The following is a 14653-nucleotide window of genomic DNA, read 5'->3' as shown; positions in this document are numbered from 1 at the left end:
ATAGTCGCACAGATGGCCCGATCTATCTTTGTCAAAATTTCCCATCAAAGGAAGGGGGGGTCCGTCTGCAATGAGCAGATAAACTGGTCGCAGATGAATACAAATACACAATGTATATAATAAATCGACAGCAAGGCAGTTGCGTGGAAATTGAATTCGCATAGAGAATGAATTCGCAGGGAGAATGAATTGAGCCGGCAAGCCTCCTGCAATAGGAGAGACCGCAGTGATTCACTTTTTGTACCCAGGGGAGACAGACGGCTGTCTGAGGGAAAACAGTGATTTAGAAAATGATTTGCTATTTACACAAAGATGAGAGGGAGAAATATGGAATGAGTGGACGGATGAATGAACAGGCAGATGAACAGATTCACTAATCAGGGATGCAACTGTTTGTGTTAGAAACTTCCAGGAGTTGCATATCCAAAAGACACAAATAGTCTGTGCAGCCATGCTAGCAGCTGCAGAGAATGTTGACATGTTGTTTCAGCAGGTGTGTTTACCTTGTTCATCATCTTAGTTGAGTGTGTTAGCATGCTAACATTTGCTAATTTGCACGTAACTCATTGCAGCACATCTGAGCTGATGGGAATGTTGTTATTTTCCAGGTATGTAGTCATGAAACAAAGTATTAGATAAAAACAAATTTTGACTTGAAGGTGGCACTAAATGAAAGGTTAAGGGATCACTAACATTACGATTGTGTATCCTGATCGGAATGTCGCCACCAAATTTCATGGAAATCCACCCAATATTTGTTAAGATATTCCCATTGAAATAGAATGAGAGTAGAACTGACATTCCAATTCCAATCGACATAGCAGGCGGTCATGTTTATCTGTACCTGTGCCATTGCAATTGTTGTAGCAAGGTAACTTCTGTATAAACAAAGCGAGTTGCGGCAAGTCGCAAATTTACTGAGAAATACTTTTGCATTGACAACTAAATGCGCAAACTGGAGTCAAAGCATGAGGAGGCATCTTTTGTGCCCTATCTCAGTCGCCTGGCTGCTAGGAGGGAATTGCAGACTGCTGGATTTAATTGCTTCATATTTCTCTTGGCAAGTAAGAAACCCAAAATCTTTGTGGTGTTTGGCTAAGTTATCCATTTCTTTACTGTAAGATGTCAGTGAGAACTCAGTTGAGTGTTAATTTGGCTGGGTAACACACCAGGACACACAGATGTAGGGCTGTATCCCACTCAGAATTACAGCAACAGAATGGGCAGCCCTAAACAGATCTTGATAATTATTAATGTGATTATAGGCCCAGATTACTTTATGAGCATTGACATGAGACAGGCAAAGGGAAAACTGTAGCTCTAGGCTCATTTATACTTCCTTCACGTACAAAAATAAATGTCTGTTTCAAATGCAGTAAACATCATTGCCCTCATACTACAACTGAAGTGATGGTGGAGGAGGTCATGATATTGAACCTTCTAACGAAGGCAGTTTTGTAGAAGATGGTGGTCTGTGCAGTCATACACATCCCAACATGAGGACAGATAATTCTTTTCACTACATTCACTAAATATCATTTTATATTGCAGATTTCTTCCATTCTGACATTAGTTATATTATCTTTATCATCTCCTACAGTTGTATCTTGCTTACAGACAGAAGGCTCCATCTGTCTCCTCCGTATCTAACCTTCTGCATAAATGAGCTTTTAGTGTGTAGGGTGCTTCAAAACTGAGTGCTGAAAATAGTAATTATGAAAAACTTTACAGCCCCACCATAACAACAAATAACAATCACTGTTTCCTTTTGAACTAGTCAAATCATCATGGCAAGCAGTTCAATGTCCTATCTGCTCATTCTATTTCTATGGATATTTTCCTAAAAACCACGAATGTCAACCTCACGGTGGTACTAGAGGAGAAATCAGGGGTTTGCCAAAGTCAATAGGATTAATCCTCTAGGGATCATGAATGTCTGCACAAAGTTTAATGGCAATCCATCCAATAGCTGTTGAGATATTTAAGTCAGAGCAAAGTGATGGAGTGACCAAGTGACAGCCAGTCATTGTCATCTATAGAGCCACGCGAGCGACATGGCTCTATGGATGACAATGACTGGCTAAAAGGGCAGACAAAACAGGCTAAATAGGACAGACAGTAGGAATGTACTGCCTCTACAGCCAAATGCAAGGTCAGTCACAAAAAAGGGAGAGGAAAACATATGTGAAAAGGGAGGTGAGATTGGATGGGACTTTCTAGTAGAATACGCAGTTACTTCCAAGGAAACAAAAAGCCCGAGACCGCCTCAAGGGAACAATGAAAGTAAGGATTGTAGCACAAGAGTGAAGAAACTTCCGATGAAAGCAACAATAGAATATAAGAGTGAAAGAAAAAGGATGGCACCGACAAGGCCTGTTGTTGCAAACGATAAACAGCAGAAGGAGTAAACAGATGGAGAAAAGGGAAAGGGGATTTTTTCAAAAAAGCAGCACATGGTGAAGTCTGTTCCAACGCTGCGTTCATCCAAAAGAGCACAAGACTCAGATGAGAGAAGTCTGGTCCAGCAGCAAGTTAAAACCAGTCACTCTGATCCAGAGCAACAACACACCCAATCCCACGACGCAGCCACTGGCAGCGAAACCCAGCGCGTGTGTGTGCGTCTCTCTAAAATCTCTCTCCTTCTATGCGACTGTCAGTCTCGATGTATTGCAAAGTTGTTTGAATATGTTTGTGTTTTTATGTTATTTATTCATGTGGGTCTCAGTGAAACTTGTGCAGCGTTTGGTTGTTTGGGTTTGTCCCTCTTGGTTTGGATCTTGATCTGCTTTCTGCAAGCCTGTCTGTGGAGTTTATTGAGCAAAAGTACTGTTACTGTCTCTGTTCAAACTTCTGAGAGCGTTCGAACGCAGTCAGTTCACCTCAACAAAATGAAGTGAGAGGATCAGCTCTGAAAACAAGGCCGTGATATGACCTCTTTCAATGAGTGATCAAAAACAGCTCTGACACAGACAGTAATGTTGTATGAACTGAGGAAAAACTATTCTTACAGTGTTGTTTTTAAAAAAGTCTTTGTCTAAGAGAGATGGGCTATCTGTGCATGCTCACAACAGTTTCTTTGGAAAGTTGAGAGACTCTGCAGAGACAGATGAATAACATTAATCCGGAAAACAGTCGAAAATAAAATACTTTTGCTGATATTCACTGTCAGCAGAGTAGAATGTGAACACTGAGTCCGTTCATTATATTAAAATAAAGCCATCCAACACAGTAACTTTAATACAGCAGTTCACAAGTCTCATTATAAGGGGAATCTTTGAAAGTATTTCAAAACAGATCTGCTCATTAGTGGTGAACATTCACATATCTGCATGTTTGCAAGTATTGTCTCCTGTTTGCTTTTCTTTTTGGAGTTCCCCTAAAACTTTACAAAGGTACACGCACAGTTTAAACAATAGTCCACAATACCCGAGACACATACAACTTATTTTACACACTCAATCATCTACTTCCTGAGATCCTATGAGGACTCTCTGTTGACATCACATAAATCACATAAATGTTAAAATTGCTTTCTACAAGGTGGAACAGACACACCCACATGTAGCTGGACAATGGCCTGCAGCACTGTTGGATCAAGTCTCTTGCATATAAACACACTCACCAATTTACCAGAAGATTCCAAGAAACACAAAAAAACTGTCTTTCCAGTAGAATTATCATCTGATCACACTAGTTCGGTGGAACTAATTGACAAGCCTTAACTGCTTCCAGATTTTGAATCCAATGCCGGGCCACATCATGAGGTAGTGGAATTTTGATTAGAGACTTGGGAAATATGGACATGAGAATACTGAAGGCAAAATCTGCACAAATTAGTGAATAAATGAGCAAATGTACTTTGGACAAAATGTAGGGGTCCGTCTGCCCACATCGGTTGGGTAAAACAATTCATCTCTCCATTTATTTTGTATTGCATAAAGGTGCCTCCTTGTCTCTCAGTCTGCTAGCCAACAACAGAAAAATGCCTTAAAGCTGCTATGTGTGCTGCTATGTGGTTGTGGTTGCAGGGGCTTTGCTGGTGTTTCAGCCCTTAGTTGTATACTGAGATAACAAATGTTTCCTCTGCTGGTGGGCGTGGTTTTTAAAGTATAATGCGTTGTAAACTGTCTCTGTAGAAATCAACAACACACGTTACTATGTGAAATGCTAATTCAAAACAATTATCTTGGGGAGGCTAAGGGCCCTGACACACCAAGCCAAATGTGAGCACTGGTCAGTGTTGGGCTGTCGGGGTACATCTGTCACCCTGGTTTTGGCAGTGTGTCCCACACAGTTGCCACTAGTTGCCTTTAAGCAGACTCAGCATGTTGAATCGCCGTTGGACTCGGCGAGTCCTTGTAAAATCAATGTCACTGGCAGTTCAACTCAGTGCATGAGAATAGAAACAGAAGTAAGAAAAGCAAACAAAGTCAAAAAACATGAAATTCAAACAAACTTGTGATATGAGGAAAGGTTTTTTTTAACCATTGAGCTTTTTAGCAGAAACAGTTTGAAATGGTTTGCGCTATTATTTGCTTGTGCATGGTAAATATAATTTGTTCTTTCACATTGGGTTGTGTTATTAATGTGCTAACTGCCCAACTAACATCTAGAATCCATCCTGTCTGTCTTTGCAGTGTGTTCAGGTGAAACACAGGTGACGTGAGGCGATGTTATCGTCTGTTCCGTGCCACAGTGCACCTTTGCCATAACAAAAGTAACTATACAGCAGGCTCTATTCACAGCAGACACTGGTGTATCAAAGACATTTAAAAAAAAACAAAAGTGTTTTCGTTACTGTTGGCAAAGAATAAGAGAAGACTCAGACAAAGGAGATGTGGGTGTTAGGAGACTGTCAGTGGGACACTGTCATCACTGTTCACAAAACAGAGGAGATTTTAATGAATGATTTCTATGAACATCTATTCTCAACCATCTTATACACACATCTCTCCACCTACACAACTTTTTCGGGTAATTAGTTTGCAGTTCCAAAAGTTTAGTGGAATTACTTTTTTGTTATGTTCTATCAGCTTGGAACTGCAGACTGAGAACTGGTGTGTTATTATTATTATTAGGAAACGATTTTGTGTAGTTTTGGGCTCTGTAAGTGCTAATGTCTGTATGAGTGTGTAGGTGTTCCTACCTCTATCTGCAGCATGGTGATCTCTTCCTCCAACTTCTTCTTAAGGGGAACCTCCTTCTTCTTAAGGTCTATTTGTCTCTTCTCCTCATTAATATCTAATTGTAAATCTCTGATCTCCTTCTCCAGGGTCTCCAGTGTCATGTTGCCCTTAGAAATGGCTGCCTCCTGGATGTTCACCTTGTCATAGTAGTTGAATAACACCTCCTCGTGCTCCAGGAGCTGAATGCCACTGTAGGTGACACACGGACCAAAACATTAACAAAACAAAACATTATTTGACATATGTAGTTTAGATCCTCTACTTTAATTCACTTTTTTAAAATTATGAGCCTACAGAGAATTGCGGCGCTGGATGGTGGTTTCATGATTCTTGTTTATTTCAAGGAGGGCCTGCTCCTGGAGGTTCATCATTTTTGAGAGTTTCATCAACTCTAGTTTGTTGTCCTCATACTCCTGAGTGATCTGACGGTGCTTCCAGGCAACCTGGAAGATATTATAAGAAGAATGTGATGAATTTTTCAGACCCCAAAGAGGTCTCTTTATGATGGCGTATAAGGGCATTGTAAGTAAAAAAAAAAAACCCAAATAAATGAAAAAACTGTACCTCTGGGATAATATTTTGAGAAAAAAAACCCTCAGAATTTCCAAGATTTAAATTGTAAATCTTTGAGATAAAAACTCTGATATTCTCTTAGATTAAAATGGTAAAATTATGAGAAAAACAAGAGAAAAACTTGGGGAAACAGTAATGAAGTCACATATCTAACCCAAAACAGACATTTAATAACTCTAATACACCGTCATAGCACTTTGTATTGATGTAGGGATACTTTCAATTCTGATTGGCCAAACTTTCACTGCGCATATTTGACAGAAAACCAGTTCATATGAATGCAGATGCACAAACCAAATACCACCACTCATACATTTGTTTAGCTTTGGTGGTGGCCCAATCAGACCCTGTCTTCCAAACCAGGAAATACTGATCAAATTATTCTAAAAAAAAACCCCAAAAAACCCACAAATATACATTATCTTTGTGTTTTTTTTTAATTCCAGTGACATTTTATGAACAATGTATTATTTTGGTTGTGATCAGACGGCCACCCTTTGATTAGATCCAAGACTAATGATACTCAACACACATTTTTTAAATATAAAAAAGCCATTTGAGCAATTTATATATATCTCCTTGTAAAGTATATTCTTGTCTAACCATTTTAAGCCTGTGCTGTTTGTAAGAGCCAAACGTCTTTATCTAAGCTGTCTTTAATCACAAATGGGAGAAGTAACCTTTAGGGCTTTTTTGAAAGAAAGTAAGGTTGATGTAAAAAGACCAAAAAACCCTCAAGGATAGACAGTTTTGTTAGATGAATGGATATAACACAGTAGTCTCCTCGAAGTATAACTGATTGAAGGTTCAAATAATGGTCATTCAAGGTCTCAATGTTTGCTGGGTTTATGCCTCCACTTGATAGTGCTAGACAATGACTTTAAACAACTAAGAGGAAACTTCTACAATGGACAACACAAACTGTTATAAACAGTAAACTGTGTGTGGCGAGCTGTTTAAGAGTCTTATGAAACACAAAGATAAACACCAGGGAAACTGGACACGGGATTGCCTCCTAAAGATTTCTAGAGGGGCCCTTAAACCTTGTTTTGGACAGCCACAGAGTTGAGCTCATTTAAAACAACAGCTCTAACTCTCTATCTCTGTTTAACCCTGGGTCCACTGAACCATGTTATTCTTATTAACATATTTAATCTGTTTATTTAAACTGCTAAATCTGTGATACTAGCTTTAGGCAAGGAAGACCCACTGTAAGTTTCCCACAGTGTTTTGACTGGCCTCATCTCTGTGTTAGTGTGTGCGTGTGTCTGAGTCTAGACCTTAGAGATGTCATTTCGCAGTTTGTCCCTCATTTTCATGCTATTGGAGATCGATATACGAGCCTTTGTGACTGATCTGGAAGGGACACACACACACACACACACACACACACAGACGCACACACACACAAAGAAAAATAAAAGAAATATTATACACAATGCAGATTTAGCGTCACTGACAAACCAAACAGGATGTCTGTGCCTTCTTTACTGCACTGGTATGTATAATTTTCTGTTCCAACATGTCATACATACAGACAGACCTCTAGCCTCTCTCTAAAAACACATGTACACACCGGTCTTTATTGATGACGATGGTTCTTTGGATCTCTGTCTCATTTTCCAGCACCTTAAGCTGCTCCGTCAGCTCCGTGATTGTCTGTGAGGCAATCTGCTTCAGTTTGATGTACTTGTTTTTCTCTTCCGTAATCATGTTGCACAGCTTACAGTACTGTGAAACTCTAAAGAGGAAAACACTGATTAGCAATGAGCCTATTCTTGATCTGCATTACAATACTGGGCTACTACCAGAGCAGGTTTTTGGCATTATATAATTTAAAGTTATCTGTTCTTTTGATAATTTGCATTTACGGTGGTAACTGAACAACATAATGACTTAATCCTCTTTGTTTAACAGCTTTTGCATCGTCATCAAGCTTACTTTAGAGGAGGCGTACACACTAGCTGAGACAGCTGTGGGTGATATGATATGTAGGAGACTGAATATAAGCTGAGAGATGGATAATCATTTTTAGGATGTTCGCCAGTTTCACTGATAGCGTTATTATTTCAGGTCACACAGCTTGTCAATCAAAGCCACATTAACAAATTTTATTTTAAATTATTTGAGAGACAAACTTAATCAATTTTAATTGCATTTGAGCCATCATCCTCATATTAATGACTGTTTAATTTTATCCTGAATTACAAAGCATTTTACAAAGTCTGTTTTAACATGAGTGCTATGAATGAACCGATCATCCTTTTGATGTCTAATAACAATGACTGAGATTTTGCCATGATGACGGTTTGCAGAAATGTGATGAATTAGTGGCACGCTGCAAATAGCCACATTTGTGCGTAATGAAGGCTGTTCTGGAACACTAAAAACCTCACCGATGCAACCCAGTCAGTGAAACAGTACCTTTTTTTCTGTATTTTTCATTGACACCACCAATGGGTGGTGGAGGGGCACAAGTATTGATATGCAAATGGATGTTTACGGATGTTCAGAACATCCATTTATGGCAAACTGTGGGTGTGAAAATGCTCATGCTCGTGCCCCCCATTCAATGTGATTGAAATTCATAAGACAGAATCAGGCACACGCTTGGCTTTATAAATCTGATAAATTGAATGTGTGTGCACATTTCTGACTTTGGATGTACACACAGTTTTTGATGTGAATCTATAGAGATTTATGCATCTGTGCCTGCCTTTATTGGCTTTAGGTCTAGGTATGCTTGAAATAAAGTGTGGCAATATTGACAAAACTGTTTTTGCCAGAATCATCATGGCATCATCTTAATATCACTTAATATCAACATGTTAAAATGTGAACTAAAGTATGCTAAACACAGGAAAGATTCATATTAATCATGAATGATCAGTGAATCAAGTAATTGTTTTGACAGAACTAAAGTCTGATGCAGTGTGACATTTCATTAAATTTCAATTTACCATTCATGTAAGACATGTGAGCTGTGAACCGTGACTGCTAAATGTGGGAACTGTTTTCATATTACAATTACAGAGAGGATACACAACATGTAATCATCATCCTGCCCCGTTTTCGCTCAACTAGATGCAGTTTTCGGGGCGGATTTGCATCAGTTTTCAGTCTGTGGTTGTGAACTAATTGAATGTAGAGACGATCTGCTGTTTTACTGGGTGGTGCCAGATGCATTAGTCCGTGTCTGAACACTCAAGTATGACCAATTAGTAAGTTAGGGTTCTCTACCCCGACAACATGTGCAGATGTCTGAATTAATTGTGATCCCAGCTGTTACACAGATCAGAGGAGCCAAACAAACAACCAGGGATTCAATTATCAGTCACATCAATAGACTGTGTGTACAGGAATTTAAATTTGCAGTCTGCACTAATCTTAAGCTAAGGCCATGGATATACTGTTCAGGTACTACTTGACCCTGGATGCTGGAACACCACTCCTGCTGCAGCATAGAATGCAAAAAGCAATCTGTATTTACTAAAAGATGCTAAATTGTGCAATGAAATCTTAATCCCCACATAATGCAAACAGAAAGTAAAAGAGAGGGACTAACACTGAGAGACAGACTGAAAACATGAAGACAGTGACAGAGGTAATTATGCTTCCCCTAATACACACTGTTAACAGCTTAGTAGTGTCTTCATAACCAAAATCCTCTTTATCACCACACACACACCTTCATGCTTATTGAAAGGTGACTGACAAGAAAGAAAGAAGAGAAAACAGGAGTGACACCTGCGCTGCAGCGTAGTGTTCAGCTTGTTGTGGTCTGTGATGATCAGGTCTTTTTCTCGCAGCTCACGCTGGATGTGCTGGTTCAGCTGCTGTGGATGGAGTTACACAGGTAAAACTACAGTATCATCACTTCTGTGTGTGTGTGTGTGTGTGTGTGTGAGTGTGTGTGTGTGTGTGTGTGTGTGCGCACACGCGCTCACAAACATCAACCTTCAAATCAGATTTGTGGGTGAACATTTTTCAGTGTTGTAGCATATTTTGTTCTGACACTTTGAGTACATAAAGAAAGACACAATAAATGAACAAGCTGATCTAGCAGTTCTGGTTTAGCATACAGATTTTTGAATTTGTTGATTCATTTTGGACTACGTTTATGTGCACACATATATCCCACTATTATTCCAAATATGGAAATATTTTAAATTTTACACATGACATGTAAACAGCAAACACCAATCCAATATTCCAAATTAGCTGGTATTATTAGGGTTTTAAGAGGATTCATTGAACATATACACTATGTAGCATATTTGGAATATTTAGCTAAATTGGGGTGTACTGCACTTTGTGACATCCCACCTCTTGCCTTTTTCAGACAGCTTTGTGGGTTTACAAAAATACTAGTCACCAACAGTTAGCTGTGGATGTGGGGCAGAGACCCAAAGCCCATATTTCTGATATTGGAGGGAGAAACACACCTCTTGTTAAATATTATGAAAAACTTTGAGAAACAGGTTTTTGAATGTGCAAATTGCAGTGCCATTTTTTTCAATAGGATGGTTGAAGGAACGAAAGAGGAAGACTCACACAACCCTGCCGCTGGTTTAAATTAAATTCTAATGCAGCGGTTTCATTTTTTTTTTTTTTTACAATTAAACCTGATAAACAACATGTTAGGGCATGTTAATCAGAATATACATAGCTACATATAAATGGTAATTAGTGGAATTTGTATTCGCCATATTAACAGTCTAGAAGGAATATTTTCTTTTTGAAAATACAGGCAAAAAACTGGAATATTTTGTAAATGCAGTCACTGTCATTACTTAGTAATAAGGAAGTAGACTCCTTGAGTCTGTATTCACAAGTGATGCTGTATTAGAGAGGCAGCTTCTTTTGATTTCAGTAGACAGGAAGAATTGCATGGCGCCAACATGAAAAGCGAACCCAAAACCATTTATAAAAGTAATTTCTGCCAAAAAATGTCCCTCGTATACTCCATCTTCAATTTACCCGGACTAAAATTGTCTCCGCTCTCTATATATTTTCAAATGATTCTGAAACTATCACATTGTGGTGACAGTAATATTGTTAGGGCAGTAAAGCCCTGCACTCTTTGAGATTGTGTTTTTGTCATTTTTGGTTGCTCTTCTGTCAAACACAAAAGTGCCTAAAATATAAACATTCTCTAAGATTCCTTTCTGATGTTTTTAGCATGTTTGTGAGTGAAATATTCATGTCTATGTCCATAAACATTATTAAACGCACTAATAATGTAATCAAAACCTATTTTTTAATGCATCTTTATATGTGTTTGCATGCATTTGTGTGTTTGTGTTGCACCTCAGCCCGAAGCAGTTCACGGTGCTTTTGGCCTCTCTCCTCCACTTTGATCTGTGTCAGACACCTGAGGTTATGGAGTTCTTCCCGGAGGCTGTTAGACTCCCCCAGCAGCTCTTGAATCATCCCATACTGCTGCATCTTCTGGCTCTCCTCCTCAGCTACTGATAGCTGGTTGGGAACACATTTAGTGTCGTTTTCAGTTGGAAAATCTCACAATCTGACTGCAATTGAATGGTTACTGACAGCAGAATGGGACAGGAAAGTAGACTCAAACTCCCTCAGTACAAGAAAGATGGATATTGAAACTTTTCAGTGTGAACTTCAGACTTTTCCCCAAAGGGATTATTTAAGTTTTGTCTAACTACATGACATTGGATGAGATAAAAATGCAATGGAAATCTCATTTTGCCTAATTCTTAAGATAAAGAGGCTGAAAAATGAAATATATCAAAAGAACATAAAGTGGAAATAGCCAAGTTTTTGCTTTAACTTATCATTCTTAAGTAAATGTGGATTACACAATGTAATAATGACACCATCAGCATTTAGACTGGTTCCCTATAAACCTCACGTTCACTGTGCAATTCTGCCTTCCGACAGGTACGATCTCCTGGGAAAATGGAGGCCTGATTTGTGGGGCAAAGGAAGTGGGTCAACAATTGCGCAACCTAAACAGAAAGAGAGTAGCACTTTTGCTTTTCCTGGTCATAGATGTACTATAATACCTGGATGCTGGATGCCAAGGTGGCGCTTATTCAGTTCTGTGGAATTGCTCATCTGGCGCCTACACCAAAACATTTTCTAGTTTCTTCTGTTTACTTCTGTGGTATGTAGACCACTGAATATAAACAGTAGTGTTTGTCCTGCTGGCTCCACCCACAGGCATGGGGGTGGAGCTCAAGCAAAGTAGTACAAATACAAAACCTCCATGGATCAAGAATTCATGATGGAAAGAGTCAAAATTGACCTTATTTGCAGTTCGAGGTGTCCTGCCAACAGCTTTACCGACATCTCTTCTATAAAAGTGGCCAATGGAGACAATGCTTTTTGGGCTGCACAGGACCTTTTTGCTGCAATACTGCAAGAGGCCGCTAGGAAAAAATGGAAGCAAGGCTGAGCTGCGTTTCTACTAGCTATCAGTTGCTTATCCAGTTACCAAAGAGTATTGCTTTAAGTTTTTTGCAGTTACTATTTTTAGTTGCAGAAATGAGGAATGGTGGAACAACCGTACTAACTGAGGAAAACTCAGTTTCTAGTGTCTAGAATATTGTGTTTTGTTGGTAGATGCTTGGTTTTTGGGATGCAGAAAGCGATCCGGTTGACTTAGTGACAGTGACATCAACAAAAAACCTTTTGGAAACACTGAGAGGGGTTGTCTGTTTCCACTTTTAACATAAAAATGGCATTTACTTAGAAAAGGTAGTGACAAATACGTCATAAGAGTTTACAGACATATATTAAAACAAAGATGAAGTTGAATCAACATTTTGCTATCCAAAAATAAATAAATGAAATATAGGCTCCACAAAGACAGATTTGTTAGAGGGCTACTGCAATAAATTGCATTACATTTTCCAGCTACTTGTGACATTGTGTCCACCCACGCACAGTGTTCCCACCTGCATTTCAAAGCTGACTTTGAGAGCATCCACCTCTTTCTGAAGCTCCATCCTCTGCTGAATACTGGCCTCTCGATTAGGAACAGCATCTAACTGAAAATTCAAGTCAGAATGTAAAGTTAAAATATGATTTTCAGTGTGCACATCGTACATCTGCTGTACGTCAGCCCTGAATATTAGTAAAAAGCTCTAAAAATGTATTATAATTTGCCCCCCTGGTTGTTGTCCATTAGGCTTCACATACTGTGGATGGAAAGAACATAAGGATCCAGCGAAAAAATGAACAAACTTCAAATCAAATTCAGTCAGTGCATATTCATTCCCACATTAAACATTAATTGTAAAATAATTAATACTATATATCAGAGTTTCCCCCAAGGCCTCTGTGATCGCCGCTGGATTTAGTGACACTGAAACTGTTTCCCTGAAACTAATGAAAAATGAATGCCTTAAGGCACCAGGATCGCCCTTCTCTGCAGGGTTACCAGGCCTCATGTTGAGTGTGAACTACACTGCTCCATATTTAAAAATTCATAATCCCTAATTCAGTAGTTTTAAGAGGTTTAAAGGAATAATGTCACAGTTGCATTACTTCTACATACATGAAGCACAAAACCCATCTTTACAGCATTACTTAATGTGAAGTTATCTTTTTGTTTCTTCATATTTCATCTTTTTATTTGTGTTATGGACATTTTACAACTTGCATTATTTATTTATTTTTTTTTTTTACTTCCGTTTTCACTTTATCCTAATGTTACCTTAGTTTTGCATATTTTATGTTTGGTAGGAGTGTTTGGCCTTCTGAATATCCTGTTTCTGCCTTTGCTTTGTTTATCCAAGTACTTTGGAAACTCTGCTTTAAAAAGGTGCAATATAATTAAAGTTATTATTATTATAAATACTATCACTATTTTACATCCATGTTAGTCCTCAGGCTGCTTAAAGTTGAGAACAATTCTTTCAGTAAATATCAAAGCCATAAATCACATCCTATTTGAGTTGAACGGGATGCATTTCTGTGGTAAACCCACAATCCTCGTCTAAACAGCCTTCACATTCAAATTAATTATGACTTATTGTTCATGTGAGAGTCGTTATTGATTGGCAGATTAGTGGAGAAGCATGAATCATATTGTACAACTATCTTCAATATTTCCTAAATGCGTCAGTTGATGTGTCATTGTGATTTCCTTTCATACTGTAATGTGCTTGTGAGATGTGCTGATGCATTTCCCATGACACTCCCTCTGTTCTTCTTCTCTTGTCTTTCTCTTTAAAAAACTATGAACATCAGTAAAATTACAGGAAGCTTGAGAATGAAAAAATGCTTCTGTTTTGATACAGATTGACTATTTTTTGTGGTGATTTCTGGCACTGTGACATTTACACACAGAATTTTCCCACACCTGTGTTGCAGCCTCGTTTTAAGCCAATTTTCCTCCAAACCCAGAAAAAAGCATAATATTACAGAAGATGAGGAGTGCTTGTGTAACACTGTGAGGTTTCCTGGTATAATATAAATATTTACAAGCTGCAATTAGGGTTCATGTTCAAAAAGTCTTAGTCATTTCAAAGAAAAATAACTGGAGCTTTCAGGTGCTAAAAAATGCCAGACCACTTATGAATACACTACACGCTTCAAATTTTGTTAAAATACTCAATGAAAGCAATAATGCTGGAGGTCACCTGTGCCTGCAACTCGTTGCAGATAGATAGCATGTGCTCTAGCTGCTCAGTGGCCAGGGTCAACGCATGCTCCATCCTCTTGAGGGCTTGCATCTGCCTGAGGAGAAACACAGGAACCTTTTAAATATTTATCTTTTTTATAATGCTGTGACTCCACACAGAATGACAAAACTCAAAATCAGGTTCATTATATGTGGATTCCTGTGAAATATGCAGGTGTTGAGCCATTGAAGAAATGCTCTGAACTATCCAAATTTATGTAAAATGTCTCAAACT

At 38.6% G+C, this 14653-nt stretch overlaps 1 protein-coding gene across 1 annotated transcript in view; it reads right to left on the bottom strand.

Moving 5' to 3' along the window:
• Positions 1-14653, bottom strand: part of ccdc146 (coiled-coil domain containing 146) — a 62199-nt gene that overhangs the window by 13537 nt on the left and 34009 nt on the right. Inside the window, exons 11-18 of the mRNA XM_042511143.1 lie at positions 14378-14474; positions 12689-12781; positions 11070-11237; positions 9507-9595; positions 7336-7500; positions 7040-7115; positions 5481-5629; positions 5147-5375 (exon numbers count right to left, since the gene is read on the bottom strand). Of these exons, the coding sequence (XP_042367077.1) occupies positions 5147-5375; positions 5481-5629; positions 7040-7115; positions 7336-7500; positions 9507-9595; positions 11070-11237; positions 12689-12781; positions 14378-14474 (1066 nt within the window). The remainder of the gene's footprint in view (positions 1-5146; positions 5376-5480; positions 5630-7039; positions 7116-7335; positions 7501-9506; positions 9596-11069; positions 11238-12688; positions 12782-14377; positions 14475-14653) is intronic.

Source organism: Plectropomus leopardus, chromosome 22 (assembly GCF_008729295.1).
Source record: "Plectropomus leopardus isolate mb chromosome 22, YSFRI_Pleo_2.0, whole genome shotgun sequence".
Taxonomy (NCBI): Eukaryota; Metazoa; Chordata; class Actinopteri; order Perciformes; family Serranidae; genus Plectropomus; species Plectropomus leopardus.
The sequence above is the reverse complement of the archived record's forward strand: the minus strand, read 5'-3'. Positions and strand labels throughout refer to the sequence as shown.